General features: G+C 41.4%; 1 protein-coding gene across 8 annotated transcripts in view; it reads right to left on the minus strand.

Annotated features, from left to right (window-relative positions):
• RERE (arginine-glutamic acid dipeptide repeats) overlaps positions 1-17898 on the minus strand; it is a 403316-nt gene that overhangs the window by 65654 nt on the left and 319764 nt on the right. For all 8 annotated transcript variants that reach the window (XM_073585354.1, XM_073585355.1, XM_073585356.1 and 5 more), the window contains 3 exons: positions 7990-8038; positions 6088-6212; positions 2453-2552 (listed from right to left, as the gene is read on the minus strand). In XM_073585354.1, the coding sequence (XP_073441455.1) occupies positions 2453-2552; positions 6088-6212; positions 7990-8038 (274 nt within the window). The remainder of the gene's footprint in view (positions 1-2452; positions 2553-6087; positions 6213-7989; positions 8039-17898) is intronic.

The raw sequence follows: 17898 nt of genomic DNA on the forward strand, positions 1-17898 counted from the left end.
CAGATTCTCCGTTGATGCAAACATAACTGCACACCTGGCAACAGAGGGCCCTAGACTAGCAAATCATTGAGAGAAGATACTTCATAAATGTAGTTGACTGTTTTTATTAGTCGATTGTGTAGGTGGGCCTCGATAGTCATGGCATCTGTATGTGTATTATTATTATTGTGTATGATTCACTGATCTATAGGTATATAAAGGGGTGGCAAAGGAGGTACATCAGGAATGTGACCAACGCCATATAGAAACCTGAGTGCAGAGACTGACCCTGCTCCGAACAGGTACAGTCATGTACAAAATGCCATCTGCAGCCAGTGTGATCTCACCATTTCCTTTTCTTAGTGACACAGCTGGACAGTTCCTTGGTTTCATAATGAACTCCATTCCCCGTCTCTCACATATCAACACGGCGCAGCATTCTAATTTAGATCTTCAATTACAGTGAATATTCTGTGGAAACCTTTCCTGTTTCTCAGTGAATGGGGCAGGAGAAGGCGGCTATGGCAACCGGTGCTTCCATAATGAGTCATTACATTGCCAGTTGCACACAATATAAAAGGGGTTCGGATCTCTGCAGCATCACAGATGCCAGACAGAAGTGGCAGTATTTCAAAGTTTAGTCAATCCTTACTAATAAATACTAAAAAAATAAATAAATTACATTTCCCATTTTGGAGTAGTGGAGGAAAAGAAAAAGGGAATTCAGCCATCAGGCGCTTATGATTCTTCATCATATAACAATGGCGATGTGACAGATGGGCTATGAAAATATTAGTAGAATGCTGATTCAAGAGTGTGGAGAATGTCCATTTCTCCAAGCTGTGAATGACATATTAAAATAATATTTACTATATACAGATAAAATTGCTTGAACTGGACGGCAAAACTGTCCATAGGGTTAACTTAACATTTCCCCTTCCATTTCACCCGCTGCTCACTTTACATTCTGAATGGCGAGGAGGACAAGACACATTACACCAAAATACACAGGATCTAGTTTATCTACTCCTTAGATTTTACAGGATCGTTGCGATTGTTTATGGGATCATCATCAAGGAGACCAAATCTCTGCGAATTTCAGAGAAGCGGTGGTCCACCGGGACAACATGCTTCCACCATCGGCTGCTTAGCCTTATATTTAGAAGAGTTCATTTTACATAGCGGCCGCCCACATTCTTATCCAGACACGTAAAGAGATACGGCACACCGCAAATAGCAAGACACAAGGACACTCAAACACCCAGCGCCACATTCCCATGGATCACGACATCTTATCAGCACCATGGATGCCCCCTCTCCGTCCTCTGCACAGCCACGTCTGTGCAAAAAAACATTAAATCACTGCTCTACTGCTGCTGATAGCAGGTGCTCCTGTTATGGCAGAAATAGCCCTGGATTGTCAAGCCTGATTTATAGCAGGGAAGGAAACCTTATTGAATCTCCATAATAATAAATGACACTGCTCATCCAGTGCTCCTTTATATCTCCCAGGACGGCATGTAATAAAAGCAACAACAATGAGCTAGAGACTGTGCAAAGACTTTCACTAGCATTATAGCGCTGGCATATTCAGTAATGATGTACAGAGACTGCATTCTTTATATCAATACCTGAGCCTAAAGTCTAATATCCCTTATATTACATTCAACAAAACATAATATGGGTCCTAAGATTGTGAGGGTGCCAACAGGCCATGTGCACACAGAGGTTAAGTCATTTTTGGTTAGCAGGTACAATCCAAAATGTGCCCCCCCCAAAAAAAAACACGTAAAGTTGTATGAAAGATTTTTTTGTGTACTTTTCTAGTGTAAAACCACTTTGCTGTTCATATGCTTAGTGTTTTTTTTTTACGCTCAAGTTTTAAAAAGTGCCTGGTGAGAAGAAAAAACTAAAATCTAATAATTATCCAAGCAAAAAACCTCTTCAGAGAGGAAGCTGACAGGAACTATATAGTGCCACCTACAGGAAGTAGCAATCCTAAAAAAAATCAATATTGACCCTTTAAAGGGTTTCACCACATGACTTGGGATAAGAAGAAAAACCAGAGACTTGACCAATCTACGATGAGAATATTGACTAAAATAATTCATCTATCAATGAGCACGAGTGGAAATTGATATCTCCCTCCTGATACCATCAGACAGCTGAAAATCACTTATGGCACCCCCCCACCCAATGGTTTTGGAAGCTTTTCACCATACCCAGATAATATCACACTCATAGCATTCATTTATTTCTGCTTTTTTATTTAATGCAGTGTGAACTGGTCTGGTAGTGCAATCAAAAAATTCTAACTTTAGATATCAATTATGGCAAATTAAAAAGAGACTGAAAAAAAAGTATAAGTACTACAAGATTGTGCACGCCATAACTGTTATTTATATTAATGGACATGTATGCAGGATATACATTAGCACATATGTACCTAGGAAGGTGCACAGCCAATACTTACTGTATTAAGTGCGTTGAGTGTTGTATCATCCCGAGAAGCAGCAACACAGCCATCTTCTGTAGATCCGCCATCACACATCCCTGCAAAGGCAGCCATGCTCCTGTCCAAAAAGATGCACACACAAACTGAGATCTAGGTCAAAGAGAGGCACCCATGAACGGAGATCTAGGTCAACGAGAGGCACCCATGAACTGAGCACTATGCCAAAAAGATCCATGAATTAAGCACTGTGCCAAAAAGATGCACCCATAAACTGAGCACTATGCTAAAAAGATGCACATTTGAACTGAGCACTATGCTAAAAAGATGCACATATGAACTGAGCGCTATGCCAAAAAGTGGCACCCATGAACTGAGCACTATGCCAAAAAGATGCACACATGAACTGAGCACTATGCTAAAAAGATGCACACATGAACTGAGCACTATGCTAAAAAGATGCACACATAAACTGAGCACTATGCTAAAAAGATGCACACATGAACTGAGCACTATGCTAAAAAGATGCACACATGAACTGAGCACTATGCTAAAAAGATGCACACATGAACTGAGCACTATGCCAAAAAGATGCACATATGAACTGAGCACTATGCTAAAAAGATGCAACCATGAACTGAGCACTATGCTAAACAGATGCACCCATGAACTGAGCACTATGCTAAAAAGATGCACCCATGAACTGAGCACTATGCCAAAAAGATCCATGAATTAAGCACTGTGCCAAAAAGATGCACCCATAAACTGAGCACTATGCTAAAAAGATGCACATATGAACTGAGCACTATGCTAAAAAGATGCACATATGAACTGAGCGCTATGCCAAAAAGTGGCACCCATGAACTGAGCACTATGCCAAAAAGATGCACACATGAACTGAGCACTATGCTAAAAAGATGCACACATGAACTGAGCACTATGCTAAAAAGATGCACACATGAACTGAGCACTATGCTAAAAAGATGCACACATGAACTGAGCACTATGCTAAAAAGATGCACACATGAACTGAGCACTATGCTAAAAAGATGCACACATGAACTGAGCACTATGCCAAAAAGATGCACATATGAACTGAGCACTTTGCTAAAAAGATGCAACCATGAACTGAGCACTATGCTAAAAAGATGCACCCATGAACTGAGCACTATGCTAAAAAGATGCACCCATGAACTGAGCACTATGCTAAAAAGATGCACCCATGAACTGAGCACTATGTCAAAAAGATCCATGAATTAAGCACTGTGCCAAAAAGATGCACCCATAAACTGAGCACTATGCTAAAAAGATGCACATATGAACTGAGCACTATGCTAAAAAGATGCACATATGAACTGAGCGCTATGCCAAAAAGTGGCACCCATGAACTGAGCACTATGCCAAAAAGATGCACACATGAACTGAGCACTATGCTAAAAAGATGCACACATGAACTGAGCACTATGCTAAAAAGATGCACACATGAACTGAGCACTATGCTAAAAAGATGCACACATGAACTGAGCACTATGCTAAAAAGATGCACACATGAACTGAGCACTATGCTAAAAAGATGCACACATGAACTGAGCACTATGCTAAAAAGATGCACACATGAACTGAGCACTATGCCAAAAAGATGCACACATGAACTGAGCACTATGCCAAAAAGTGGCATCCATGAACTGAGCACTATGCCAAAAAGATGCACACATGAACTGAGCACTATGCTAAAAAGATGCACCCATGAACTGAGCACTATGCTAAATAGATGCACCCATGAACTGAGCACTATGCTAAAAAGATGCACCCATGAACTGAGCACTATGCTAAAAAGATGCACCCATGAACTGAGCACTATGCTAAAAAGATGCACCCATGAACTGAGCACTATGCTAAAAAGATGCACCCATGAACTGAGCACTGTGCGAAAAAGAAGCAGCCATGAACTGAGCGCTAGGGATGAGCGAATAGCTTGAGATAACTCCTTATCCGAATAGCTGTAGCGCTTACCGAATAGCTGCATCGGGAGCCCGGATACCTGGAGCGCTCCCGATAATCAGCTGTTCGGCGCCGCAGCTGCATGTGTCGTGGCTGTGACAGTCAGAACACATGCTTGGAGAGCCCAACTGAACATCGGGTGCGCTCCAGGTATCTGGGCTCCCGATGCAGCTATTCGGTAAGCACATGGACAAAAAGATTCATAAATTGAGCACTATGCCAGTTACCCTCAAACACTAAGAAGAAGAAAAAAAGTATAAGAAGATACTTCAAGCCTGCACAGCAGAATTGTGTCCGCTCGCTGTATAGAGAACTATCTGGTGTTCACATGCAGCAGCTGGGTTGCTAGAAATTATTCCACCTAAAGAAAAAGTATTGCATGCATCTGAATTTATTTTTTGCAGCAGATGCAGTTTTATGTAAGGTCTATTCAGAAGACGTTTTCCCAAAAATGTCTACAACAAATCTGTCTCATTTGAATAATAGACCATACAAACAACAGCCTCAAACATTTGCAAGCGAGACACCGTTGTGCAGGAAAAAGTCTAAGGGCTCATTCAGATTTTTTTTGCGTCCGGCTGTTGTGTTTTTCACAGATAGCACAGTTACCTGTAATAATGAATGGGGTCGCTCACAAGTCCATGATTATTTGCGGACATGGTGGTCCACACAAAATCGCAGAGACAAATCTGATATTGATCCGAGTGTCAGCTCAAAGTCAGCAATGCAATTCTGAGTCCGTGAAAAAAATTGAATTGGTATCTAAAGGGGGTTTTACACATATCAATATCGCTAGCAATATCGCTAAAACGTCACTGATTTTGTGACGTGCTAGCAATATCGCTATGTGTGATACTTACCTCCGACCGGCTCCCCCGCTGTCCGTTGCTGATAGCGCGAGATCGGGCGGCTCCATTTCTCGTCGTCTGCTTCCTGCTGGGCTCCCTGCTGTGTGAGACGAGCGACGCTGGACGTGGGCGGGAGGACGTCAAGATCGCTGTGTGTGAAAGGTGAGTATCGTCCGCTGCATCGCTGTGAGATCTTTCTGTGTGAAAGCTCACTAGCGATCATTTAGCGATGCACCAGCAATCCTGACCGGGTCGGATCGCTGGTGCATCGCTAAATGTAAAAGGGCCTTAAGTGCTGTGCGGTTTGCAGGACTGCTAGATTGGAAAAGATAGAGAAACTTTTTTTTTCTCACGCGAGAAAAAGTGATGAAACTGATGTTGAAGATGGACACTGACCAAACTGATGAAATACAAAGTTTTTTTGTGTACAAGGAAAATCACTGATTTGTGAATGAGCTCTAGGGGTAGAGTCCTTTTGTACTTGGGACTGGTGGGGGTTTGCAATAACGTTGCAGCATATACTAGCAATTTGTCCTGATATTCTCACGTCCAAGCTAATGTGCATCCATTTAAAACCCGCATTATTGTAAGTGTTGTGTCTCTCAGGGAGCAGCAGATTATCACCTATACGGAGGATATGTGATGGAGTTGCGATTGTGTCACCAGTCACATACCCAGGCTTCAAGTGCAAAAAAACCAATTGGCATCACCCATGCTAAAGCGATTATTGCACGGCATGTTGGCAAGGGCATGATGGAAGGAAAGGTCTACTGTTAACCTAATACTACGCTTAAACTAATAACTCACCTGGCTGCCCTGAGATACATTAGCAGATCACAGTCATTGACACCAGGCATCCACACCAGCTCTTCATGCTGAGTGATGGGATCACGGTCAGGAGAAGGGAAAGGCTGCAGCTCAGGAAGCTTGGCCTGTGGTGGAGCAGAGCATAAGATTAGACCCATCAATGATAGCCTGTTAATTTATACACAAACTAATAAAAATGAAGAAAAGTGTTTAGAATAAAAAAAGTCAACAAATAAGGCTGGGGCTACATGGTGACAGGTGTCGTGTGATGTGACACACTGAAACATTGGAAGCACAGAATCTCCATGGTGTCACATTGCAGCTTGTAACATGTTGCAACAGACTCAAGTTTCAAAATGTGTTGGATTTTCTATCAATAGTTTCAAGTTGCACATGATACATTTGCCATAGACATCAATACACATAAAACACAACATGTGACTTGTCTGCAACTTGGCTGTGTTATTTACTGCAAAATCACAGCTCTAAAATAGGCATGTAACAGCAAGTCACAGACAATTTCCTCAGATGTCCTCAAATACGGCCAGGTTACCATGTCAGTAAAAGATGCCCCCTGAGGAAGCCATATAAGTGAAACATGATTTGGGGATAAAAACTGGCACATTTTATTGTTTATCATGGCTTATGCAACCGAACAGATATAGTAATGACTGTGCCCCGCTGCTGCATGACAAATGTCACCATGTAGCCCCACTGTAAAGGCTTCTATGGCCAGTTATTAAGATATAAATAACACTTGTCCAGTAAAACAAATAAGGGTCATATTAAAATGTGACTGAGCTGAGACTACTACCATCCACAAGGTGTCTGCCCAGGCAAAACTGTAAGATCTTGCATCTCCAAGAGTGAGCCAGCTGGCCTAAATAGATCAAATATGCCCCCCACAACCATCCCCCCCCCCAAAAAAAAAAAAGCGACAATGCTGCTAATAAACAGAAATTACTGCAATGTGAGACCTAATCAGAGGCTTTAGTGATCTGCAGCAATATTACCAATAAGGACAGTGAACACTCCACAGTGAACAGGTCTCAGAATTTGTAATGACTTCTAACTATACAAATCATGCTTATAAAGACATCAGACACAGGATCAGAGACCTGGACAGTTTTAACACCCACAATTAACAGTGTGTTTTCTCCCACAAAGTGGAACAGAGCATCTATTAGATATTGTAGTTGACCATTTGTATTTTCAGCTACAGCCAACCAGAATAGAGAATTGCACTTACAGCACTTTTCTCATCAATATCTATTATAGAATTTTTCGTTTTTCCGAGTAAGACTGTGCTGGGAAAAAAAAAATACTGTTGCTACCCTTCAGACTATGGCGCAGCAAGCTCAGGTCATCCTAAACCTCTGTGACAGACTGCAGGGAATGCGCACTCGGGGTTTTCCATCTGCTGTATATCACAGCTCCAGCATTGTGAAGGATTTTACAAGTCCACATGTGGAAAAATTACCAGCAGCATTTACAATCTGCAATGTGTCAATACATTCGATGGATTTTCGCTGCTGAATTATTGCATCTGCAAATGTGTAACATTTCCACAATGAAATCTGCAACTAAAGCCACAATTTGGAGCAGATTTCGCATCTGGTCAGTCACACGTGCCCCCGACCTTTTAGGGTTTATTCACACAACAGATTCAGCAAAACAGAGCCATCACGAATCCAAAAACATCCTCAACAGGAACAATGGACAAGATTTTCAGACAAAGACATTTTTGCAACCATTCTTGTGTCTGTGAATATACTCCCCACATCAATCTCCACTGCAGCAAGACAGCACTGGATTTATGGTATAAAAAGTGCCAGTGACCACTGAGTGATTTGTACAGCATGACAACCCCCTCCCCCCAAAAAAAAAATTCTATGTATAAACCTGGTGACTTGGCCCCACGCGAATCTCTCCTTGGGTGCTATTCAGCCTCCTGTAACACAAATACATATGAATGTTATCACTCAATTCAATGTCAAAATGTAATTACACAGAACCGCTTAATAAAGAAGGGAAAAAACTACAAAAAGAGCAGTCGTACCTCTACATTTCCAACTAATACATGCGGGTCAAGGAGTAAACAGGCGACATAGCAAGCGGTCATCCAGATCTGGAAAGAAGGCTGCAGATTTTGTCTGATTGATCTGCAGAGGTGACGAGAGTAACGCTGGCTGTTAGTCTGCCAGTCATGCCAAGACCGGACGGGCCCAGGAGACTGTCTGTACCTGTTATACCCAGCGGAGGCCAGGGTAATAATACTAGCTAGCTTGGTGCCAGATGTTGGGACGTAAGAGGCAAGTTGGGCTTAGCATTTTGAACAATGTACCGTAATTTACGCTAACAATCTCCAATCATTACAAATGTGTAATATATCTGTAATTCACTCTTTCTACATATATATCCCTATCACATATATACTTTATCTGGGAAGACACAGAAAAATATTCAATATAGGAAATGTACTGAAAACATAGAATACATAATACTTATTCAAACATTTTTCCTATTCATTAAAAATAAAATTAAAAAAACAAACAAACAAAACTGTACTGCACATTGGTTAAGGCTAGATTCACCCGACTACATAGCAGTCACATTTTACGGGTGCAATTCCCAGCCCAAACGCAGGTCTTCTGTCCTGAAAAATTGTGTCCAGACAGTAAAATACTTAATGCAACTATAAGGTTGTGTGACCATAGAGAAGAAAGTGGATAGGCACATTCCGTCCCGTGCAAAATAATCCTTTATTGTGGCATCAAGTTACCAACAGCAGGCAGATAAAACCATGGAGCAAGTACAGACGACAATCGTTTCGCGCTTACATTGTGCTTCAACAGGTGACCTGCTGAAGCGCAATGTAAGCGCGAAACGATCGTCGTCTTTACTTGCTCCATGGTTTTATCTGCCTGCTGTTGGTAACTTGATGCCACAATAAAGGATTATTTTGCACGGGACGGAATGTGAAAATCCACTTTCTTCTCTATGGATATACAAACTATTTTCCTTGGAAGTTGCACCCGTGTTCCCTGATGTGTGTGCAGCTTCATTAACCCGAGGTCATACAGCTGTGCCTTTGTCCTGCTTTTTCTCTATGGTATATAAGGTTGTGTGACTGTAGCCTCCGAGACACAGTGTAAGGCCCAATATAATGACTTCCATAACGTATAAACCTCAGCACTATGTTGACCCTACCAAAGGAAAAAAAAAAAAGATGGTACATAAACTACCAATTCCAGTGGCATAAATGTGACTAGTGATGAGTGACCGTACTTGGATAAGGCATAATCACATGCTCGGGTACTAACCAAGGGGTCTTCGGCATGCTCAAATAATATGTTTAAATCCCCGCCGCTGCATGTCTCATGGCAGTTCCACAGTCGCAACACATGCAGGGATTGCCTAACAAATATGCAATCACCGCATGTGTTACAGCCACCCGAGCATGTGATAACACCTTTTCTGAGCAGTTTAGCTCATCACTATTACAGACAGGATGATGGATAAATAAACCTTTACTTTTCCAGAACGCCCACAATGAAAACACCTATTTGGGATTTTTTTCTATTAGGAATGACAAATGCAAGAAAAAAAAATCTGCAGAAAATAAAGAGTTTGCTTCCCAAATACATTAAAAAAACCTTCAAAATTCCTAAAATTAAAAAAAAAAAAAAATAGGATCCAGAAATAAGGGCGACAAAAAAAAGCCAAAATTCTACTAAAAAAAAAAAAAAAAAAAAAAGAAGAATTGGCTCCAGAAATAAAGGTGTTAGACTGTAATGACCCCAATGGCGGCATTGCGTCACCTGACTATATATGCATGTCTAAATATTTAGCAAAAATAAATTTCACTATAGTACAATACTGGAGGCATTTTTATTTTTCTCATTCCAGAAGGTGCCTGTACGCCCAGGGCCCCATTTTGTGATGGTGATAATATCAGGGTACGTATATCACTACTGGTATCATTGCTATTTGCTCACTGAGCCTCCTGGACTGTAGATAGACTAAGCGCCACATGATAATGGCAGTCACACCGTGAGACTCCAGCTCTCTGCAGGAGACCGCAACATAACTGTGTATCTTGCCACCGAGACCAGAGTGTCATCCAATGTCAGTGTGAAGGCTTTCATGTAACCATCACATGTAACTGCATCAAACAACAGCCGGCGCCATTCGTGGTGTTGTGATATGGGGGCCGAGGCTTATTCCCTGTGAGGAAGGTGTTAATTCTCAGCTCCTGGACTACATAATTTCTACAGGGAAAGAGAAAAAAAAAATTGCAGAAAGACACAAAAGAAACTGATCAAAGCTGTCTCCATGGCAACAACTTAATATTTCGGCCCTCTTCAGCTGCGGCGAATTACATAAAATGACAAGATCTTCCCTTTGAAAAAATGCCGGTTGCTATGGAAACACTGTGCTCACTGAGGTAAACACGGGCCGGACAGAGAGGCGCTGGGGAAGTGAAATGGCAGGAGGAGGTGTAGCGGCGGCACAGACCCTCATAGTACACAGATACAGTAATAATCCAACCCAGCAGCCCCCGACCAGAGAAATAATGGCCGCTACACAGAACCTCAGCACCGACTGCTCCCTGCACAGAAAGATCCACACGTGCATTCCACACTCTCTGAGGAGCGACGACTTCCCCTGCAGGAAATTTACATTTTCCTCTGTATTTTGGTCACGAAAATACAGCACTGACATGACCGATGTATCTGCATGGGATTCCTTTAATTCCAAGGCCATGTTTTACTACTACAGAGAGAAAAAGACAGCTAAATGTGGAGGAACATATACTTGTAATGCCAACGGTACTTATGTAGGAGGGCTAAGTTAGACTCAATTTGTCATTTTGCAAAAAAAAAAAAAACTGGTAATGCACCCAAGTAATATTACAGGCATCCATCCCTTACACCAAAGGGATGTGTACGCTTGGCTCAGCCATGAGTGCTATAATCAATAGGGAAAATGGGCTAAGTGGCTGCTGTATACCACGAGCGCCAAAGGTATCACTCCATAACAGACATTGGGGCAGTTGGCCTTTCCTCAAATACGTTAGTAGGCTTCACTAAATGGGGCAGTTGGCCTTTCCTCATATACTTTAGTAGGCTTCACTCCATAACAAACAATGGGACAGTTGGCCTTTCCCCATATACGTTAGTAGGCTTCACTCCATAACAGACAATGGGACAGTTGGCCTTTCCCCATATACGTTAGTAGGCTTCACTCCATAACAGACAATGGGACAGTTGGCCTTTCCCCATATACGTTAGTAGGCTTCACTCCATAACAGACAATGGGACACTTGGCCTTTCCCCATATACGTTAGTAGGCTTCACTCCATAACAGACAATGGGACACTTGGCCTTTCCCCATATACGTTAGTAGGCTTCAATAAATAACAGACATTGGGGCAGTTGGCCTTTCCCCATACACGTTAGTAGGCTTCAATAAATAACAGACAATGGGGCAGTTGGCCTTTCCCCATATACGTTAGTAGGCTTCAATAAATAACAGACATTGGGGCAGTTGGCCTTTCCAAATATACGTCAGTAGGCTTCACTAAACAGACATTGGGGCAGTTGGCCTTTCCAAATATAAGTTAGTAGGCTTCTCTTAATAACAGACATTGGGGCAGATGGCCTTTAATTTATTTTTATTTTCACTCATTTATATAGCGCCATTAATACCACAGCTCTTTATAGACATTATTGGTACTGTACCCGATAGGGCTCACAATCTAAATTCCCTATCAGTATGTCTTTGGAATGTGGGAGGAAACCAGAGTACCAAGAAGAAACCCATGCAAACACAGGGAGAACAAACTCCTTGCAGATGTTGTCCTTGGTGGGATTTGAACTCAGGACCCAAAGTGCTGCAAAGCTGCATGGCTAACCACCTTTTCCCATATACGTCAGTAGGCTTCACTCAATAACAGACATTGGGGCAGTTGACCTTTCCAAATATACGTTCATAGGCTTCACTCAATAACACACATTGGGGCAGTTGGTCTTTTTCCATATAAGTTAGCAGGTTTCACTCAGTAACACACATTCATTGGGGCAGTTGGCCTTTCCCCATAGACACTGCCTTGCGAAAGTATTTGGCTCCCTGGAACTTTTCAACCTTTTCCCACATATCATGCTTCAAAACAAAGATAGCAAATGTAAATTTTGGTGAAGAATCAACAACAAGTGGGACACAATTGTGAAGTTGAACGAAATTTATGTTTTTTTTTTGTGGATTCAAAAACTGAAAGTGGGGCGTGCAATATTATTCGGCCCCCTTTACTTTCAGTGCAGCGTGCAAACTTACTCCAGAAGTTCATTGTGGATCTCTGAATGATCCAATGTTGTCCTAAATGTCTAATGATGATAAATATAATCCACCTGTGTGTAATCAAGTCTCCGTATAAATGCACCTGCTCAGTGATAGTCTCAGGGTTCTGTTTGAAGCACAGAGAGCATCATGAAACCAAGGAACACAACAGGCAGGTCCGTGATACTGTTGTGAAGACGTTTAAAGACGGATTTAGATACAAAATGATTTCCAAAACTTTAAAAATCCCAAGCAGCACTGTGCAAGCGATCATATTGAAATGGAAGGAGTATCATACCACTGCAAATCTACCAAGACCCGGCCGTCCCTCTAAACTTTCATCGCAAACAAGGAGAAGACTGATCAGAGATGCAGCCAAGAGGCCCATGATCACTCTGGATGAACTGCAGAGATCTACAGCTGAGGTGGGACAGTCTGTCCATAGGACAACAATCAGTTGTACACTGCACAAATCTGGCCTTTATGGAAGAGTGGCAAGAAGAAAGCCATTTCTCAAAGATATCCATAAAAAGTGTCATTTAAAGTTTGCAACAAGCCACCTGGGAGACACACCAAACATGTGGAAGAAGGTGCTCTGGTCAGATGAAACCAAAATCTAACTTTTTGGCAACAATGCCAAACTATATGTTTGGCATAAAGGCAACAGTTCATAACCCTGAACACACCATCCCCACTGTAAGACATGGTAGTGGCAGCATCATGGTTTGGGCCTGCTTTTCTTCAGAAGGGACAGGGAAGATGGTTAAAATTGATGGGAAGATGGATGGAGCCAAATACAGGACCATTCTTGGGAAAAAAAAACCTGTTGGAGTCTGCAAAAGACCTGAGACTGGGATTTGTCTTCCAACAAGACAATGATCCCAAACATAAAGCAAAATCTACAATGGAATGGTTCACAAACAAACGTATCCAGGTGTTAGAATGGCCATGTCAAAGTCCAGAAATGAATTCACAAACCATGTCCATCAAACCTCATTGAGCTCGAGCTGTTTGCCAAGGAAGAATGGGCAAGAATTTCAGTCTCTCGATGTACAAAACTGATAGAGACATACCCCAAGCGACTTGGAGCTGTAATCGCAGCAAAAGGTGGCGCAAGAAAGTATTAAGTTAAAGGGGCCGAATAATATTGCACGCCATACTTTTCAGTTTTTGAATTTCTACAAAAATTTAAAATAACCAATAAATTTCGTTCAACTTCACAACTGTGTCCCACTTGTTGTTGATTCTTCACCAAAAGTTTACATTTGGTATGTTTATGTTTTGAAGCATATGTGGGAAAAGGTTGAAAAGTTCCAGGGGGACAAATACTTTCGCAAGGCACTGTACGTTAGTAGCTTCATTGACATTCATTGGGGCAGTTGGCCTTTCCCCATATACATTAGTCAGGATCCAGCTCCAATTATCTATTGTGTATAGCCAGCCTTAAGGCCCCGTTACACATAATGATGTCCCACCAACGATCCGACATGGATGGGATCCGCTGGGACATCGTTAGGCTGATCGCTGGTGAGCTGTCACAGACAGCCCCTCCAGCGCTGAGGACCAGCGAGCAAGCTGGTTTCCAATGTAAACAGCGGGTATCTAAGAGCCGCACGGCTCTTGGATACCCGCTGTTTACCCTAGATACCAACGTGCACGCTGGTATCCAACGTAAACATCGGGTAACCAAGAGCCACGCGGCTCTAGAGGGTAAACAGGGGGTATCCAAGAGCCGCGCGACTCTTTAGTTACCCGATGTTTACGTTGGATACCAGCGTCGCTGATCGCTGGTCTCTCGCTGCCACACGCAGTGATGCGTGCTGGCCAGCGGGAGACCAACGATCAAAAAATGGCCCAGGACGATCCTGCACGATCAGCGATACTCGGCAGGGGGGCCGGTCCCTGAGCCCGGTCACACACAGCGCTATCGCTGGAGAGATCGCTGATGCATCACAAAATCAGCGATCTCGCTGTGTGTGACGGGGCCCTTAGATATGGAGATACCAGAAGGAGGTTATCTGTGCAAAATGAACTCCATTATCATAATACAGCCCCCAATGGCTAAAAGCAAAATTCAAAAGTAATACCGTAAATACAAAGAATATTTACAGACGTCATGATGTAACTAAAAAGGATAAGTTTTATGCGACAGAACAGTCCAATGGCAAAATATACATAAAATTACTGAAAAATATTTTTCTATCTACTGGCTAAGACGGTACAAAGATATACCAGCATAGAAAAAAAGTGGCCGACAGCAACTCCTTGATCCAAGAGAGGCACGTTCAAAGTCCAAAGACCCAGTTGGACACAGAATCCAAAAGATGAAGAACAGCATCTCATCCGGGTGAAAGATATATAAACATTTATTGTGCCATGACAAAATGCGACGTTTCGACCATCACATGGTCTTTTTGAAAAAGACCATGTGATGGTCGAAACGTCGCATTTTGTCATGGCACAATAAATGTTTATATATCTTTCACCCGGATGAGATGCTGTTCTTCTTCATCTTTTGGTACAAAGATATACATCTTTCCTGCATAAAATCACTGAACACTATGGGAATCCATCTGGCGCCAATCATTCATTCTTTGTAGAGGCGAATAAAATAACGAAGAGACTGTTGTGATCAACCCTAGAGACAATACGGTACATTATACAATGTGGGCTGGCTGTGTCTGTAAAAAAAAATGGTTACAACAAAGGACACCTACCAAAGAACAAGTGCTAAGCAATATGTATACATCCATCAACCTAAAGACCATATTTTATGGTGCAAAAGGCTCAGTCCTCAAGTTGCCCTCTTCCTAAATTAAGACCAATTCAAAAATGTATGTTAGTCAACAACTCTAAATATTTGATGCTGGAGTCCAACTTTTTGTTTTCACGGAGTGTAAATGCTGTTTTTTTTTTTTTTGTTTGTTTTTTTCTGCTGCATTTTACAAGCAAAATGGATATGAATGTATGGGAAGTCCATATTGCCCACTTTGTATTTTAAGAGGCTATTAAGCTGTAATTTTTTTACGAGTTTTTTTTCCTCATAAGCTTTTGTGGACAGCTTTTAAAAAATGCATGTAAAACACTCAACGTCTAACTGAATAATTCCCAGCGTTTCTGCACTAAAAAAAACGCATTACAAAAATGTTGCATCAAAACTGCATCAAAAACACAAACAAGAGAAACACAAAAATGCAGCGAAAATGAAAAAACAGGGTAGATTGCATTTCTGGATTTTTGGTGCAGTACCAGAAAGAAGAAGAAAAAAAAAAAACCACAACCGGTCGAAAAAATGCTAAAAATATAAAATAAAGCGATAAAGGTTTACTTTCATTTTAACATTTCATATTTTATTTTCTACAACTTTTTATTTTTGTTAAGTCACTAAAAATGGAAAAATCATCCAGTCTCTGAGTCCAATAGATTATAAAGGATTCACTAACGACCTTTTAGAAAACTCGTGATTACAGTAACAGATCTTCCAACAGATCAGTGCTAATTTAGTCCTGAGAAGACGTCCATATTATTTAGTATAGACATTACAGTAACATTTAGAAGGTCATAACTACAAGGTATATTCCCTGGCAAAGAGTCTGGAATGTAAAATACATAAAAGTAGTTCAGCTACAGTCAGCCTCTATATTAACTAAATAATAAAAAAAAAATTATAATACCGTATATATTTATTTTTAGGCAGAAAACCTGCCTAATAAACCATAGAAAAATCGGTAACATAAAAATATAAAACCCCAAGAATATATTGTCTTTAACTAGACCTTTCTCCAAGGCTGGTATTCCATATATTACTGATTTACGCCGGAAATAACAGATATAGTTGCTCAAGGCCAGTACCAAGTAACACGGATACGCCAGATGCCCAGGAACGATCCCATAGAAATCGATGGACTCAGTTCTGGAATTAATTTCACTACCATGCGAGAGGGGAAAAAACAACGAACAGCATGGCAAATGGAAACCATGCCCGATTCCACCAGTTCTGATGCACCATTCCAGAAGCTGGACATGAATTGAAAGAACTACGACTTTGGATCCGCATTAAGTTTTCAGTGCTGAACTAAATGTTGTACAACCTCCAGTACAGCTATGGGACCACAATTCACCAAGTGTCATGACCCTGACAGTAGACCAATTTCTACATTTTATGGTCAAAATGAAAAATAAACCAAGGCCCTTATACACCATTCCTCATGTCAAGAAGAATGCGATGTCTAATGGTACTGACATACCACACGTTCCATTATTCTTTTCTTTTGTCTATGCTGAACTATCCAAGACCACAACTCTAGGCTCAGAGCTTAGGGGACCAAGGGGGCTGGCTAAGTTTAGGAACAGCGTACCTTCTGGGGACACGTGGTGGGGTGCTGAAATTGTAAATAGAACCATTTTTAATAAAACTAGGAGGTTAGTGTAAGGATTGGTTATATCATCACAAACTCTTTGGTAGCTGGAAAAAAAACCTCTTAAATTAAAAGTTCCAAAAATGTTTGGCTTCTTTTGAGCAACAGAAAAAGAAAATCACTAAAAAAGGCCTATTACTTTTACTGGAAAAAGTTATGTCCTGGACAAAAAGTCTGCAGATTGTGCAGTTTTAACAATTAGAAACTTAAAACTGGAGGCACACAGAAGTACAGAATGGCCTCATGGACTTCTATGGGTGTTATAACATGGCTCCGTACAATTCTGAGGCTGTAACACTGATGTTTGCATTCCCATCACTGGACCAGCACATGGAGGTAATAATATATTGCGGCTCCTAATCACTGCACAGGAATTATATTGATGAACTACAGTTACGTCATATATATTTGGACAGAGACCACATTTTTCTAATTTTGGTTCTAGACATTACCACAATGAATTTTAAACAAAACAGTTCAGATGCAGTTGAAGTTCAGACTTTCAGCTTTCATTTGAGGGTATCCACATTAAAACTGCATGAAGGGTTTAGGAGTTTCAGCTCCTTAACATGTGCCACCCTGTTTTTAAAGGGACCAAAAGTAATTGGACAATTGACTCCAAAGCCATTTCATGGACAGGTGTGGGCAATCCCTTCGTTATGTCATTCTCAATTAAGCAGATAAAAGGCCTGGAGTTGATTTGAGGTGTGGTGCTTGCATTTGGAAGGTTTTGCTGTGAAGGAAACATGCGGTCAAAGGAGCTCTCCATGCAGGTGAAACAAGCCATCCTTAAGCTGCAAAAACAGAAAAAACCCATCTGAGAAATTGCAACAACATTAAGAGTGGCAAAATCTACAGTTTGGTACATCCTGAGAAAGAAATATATCACTAGTGAACTCATCAATGCAAAAAGACCTGGGCGCCCACGGAAGATAACCGTGGTGGATGATGGCAGAATAGTTTCCATGGTGAAGAGAAACCCCTTCACAACAGCCAACCAAGTGAACAACACTCTCCAGGAGGTAGGCGTATCAATATCCAAATCTACCATAAA

Source organism: Dendrobates tinctorius, unplaced genomic scaffold (genome assembly GCF_039654945.1).
Source record: "Dendrobates tinctorius isolate UK_male_01 unplaced genomic scaffold, ASM3965494v1 ptg000086l, whole genome shotgun sequence".
Taxonomy (NCBI): domain Eukaryota; kingdom Metazoa; phylum Chordata; class Amphibia; order Anura; family Dendrobatidae; genus Dendrobates; species Dendrobates tinctorius.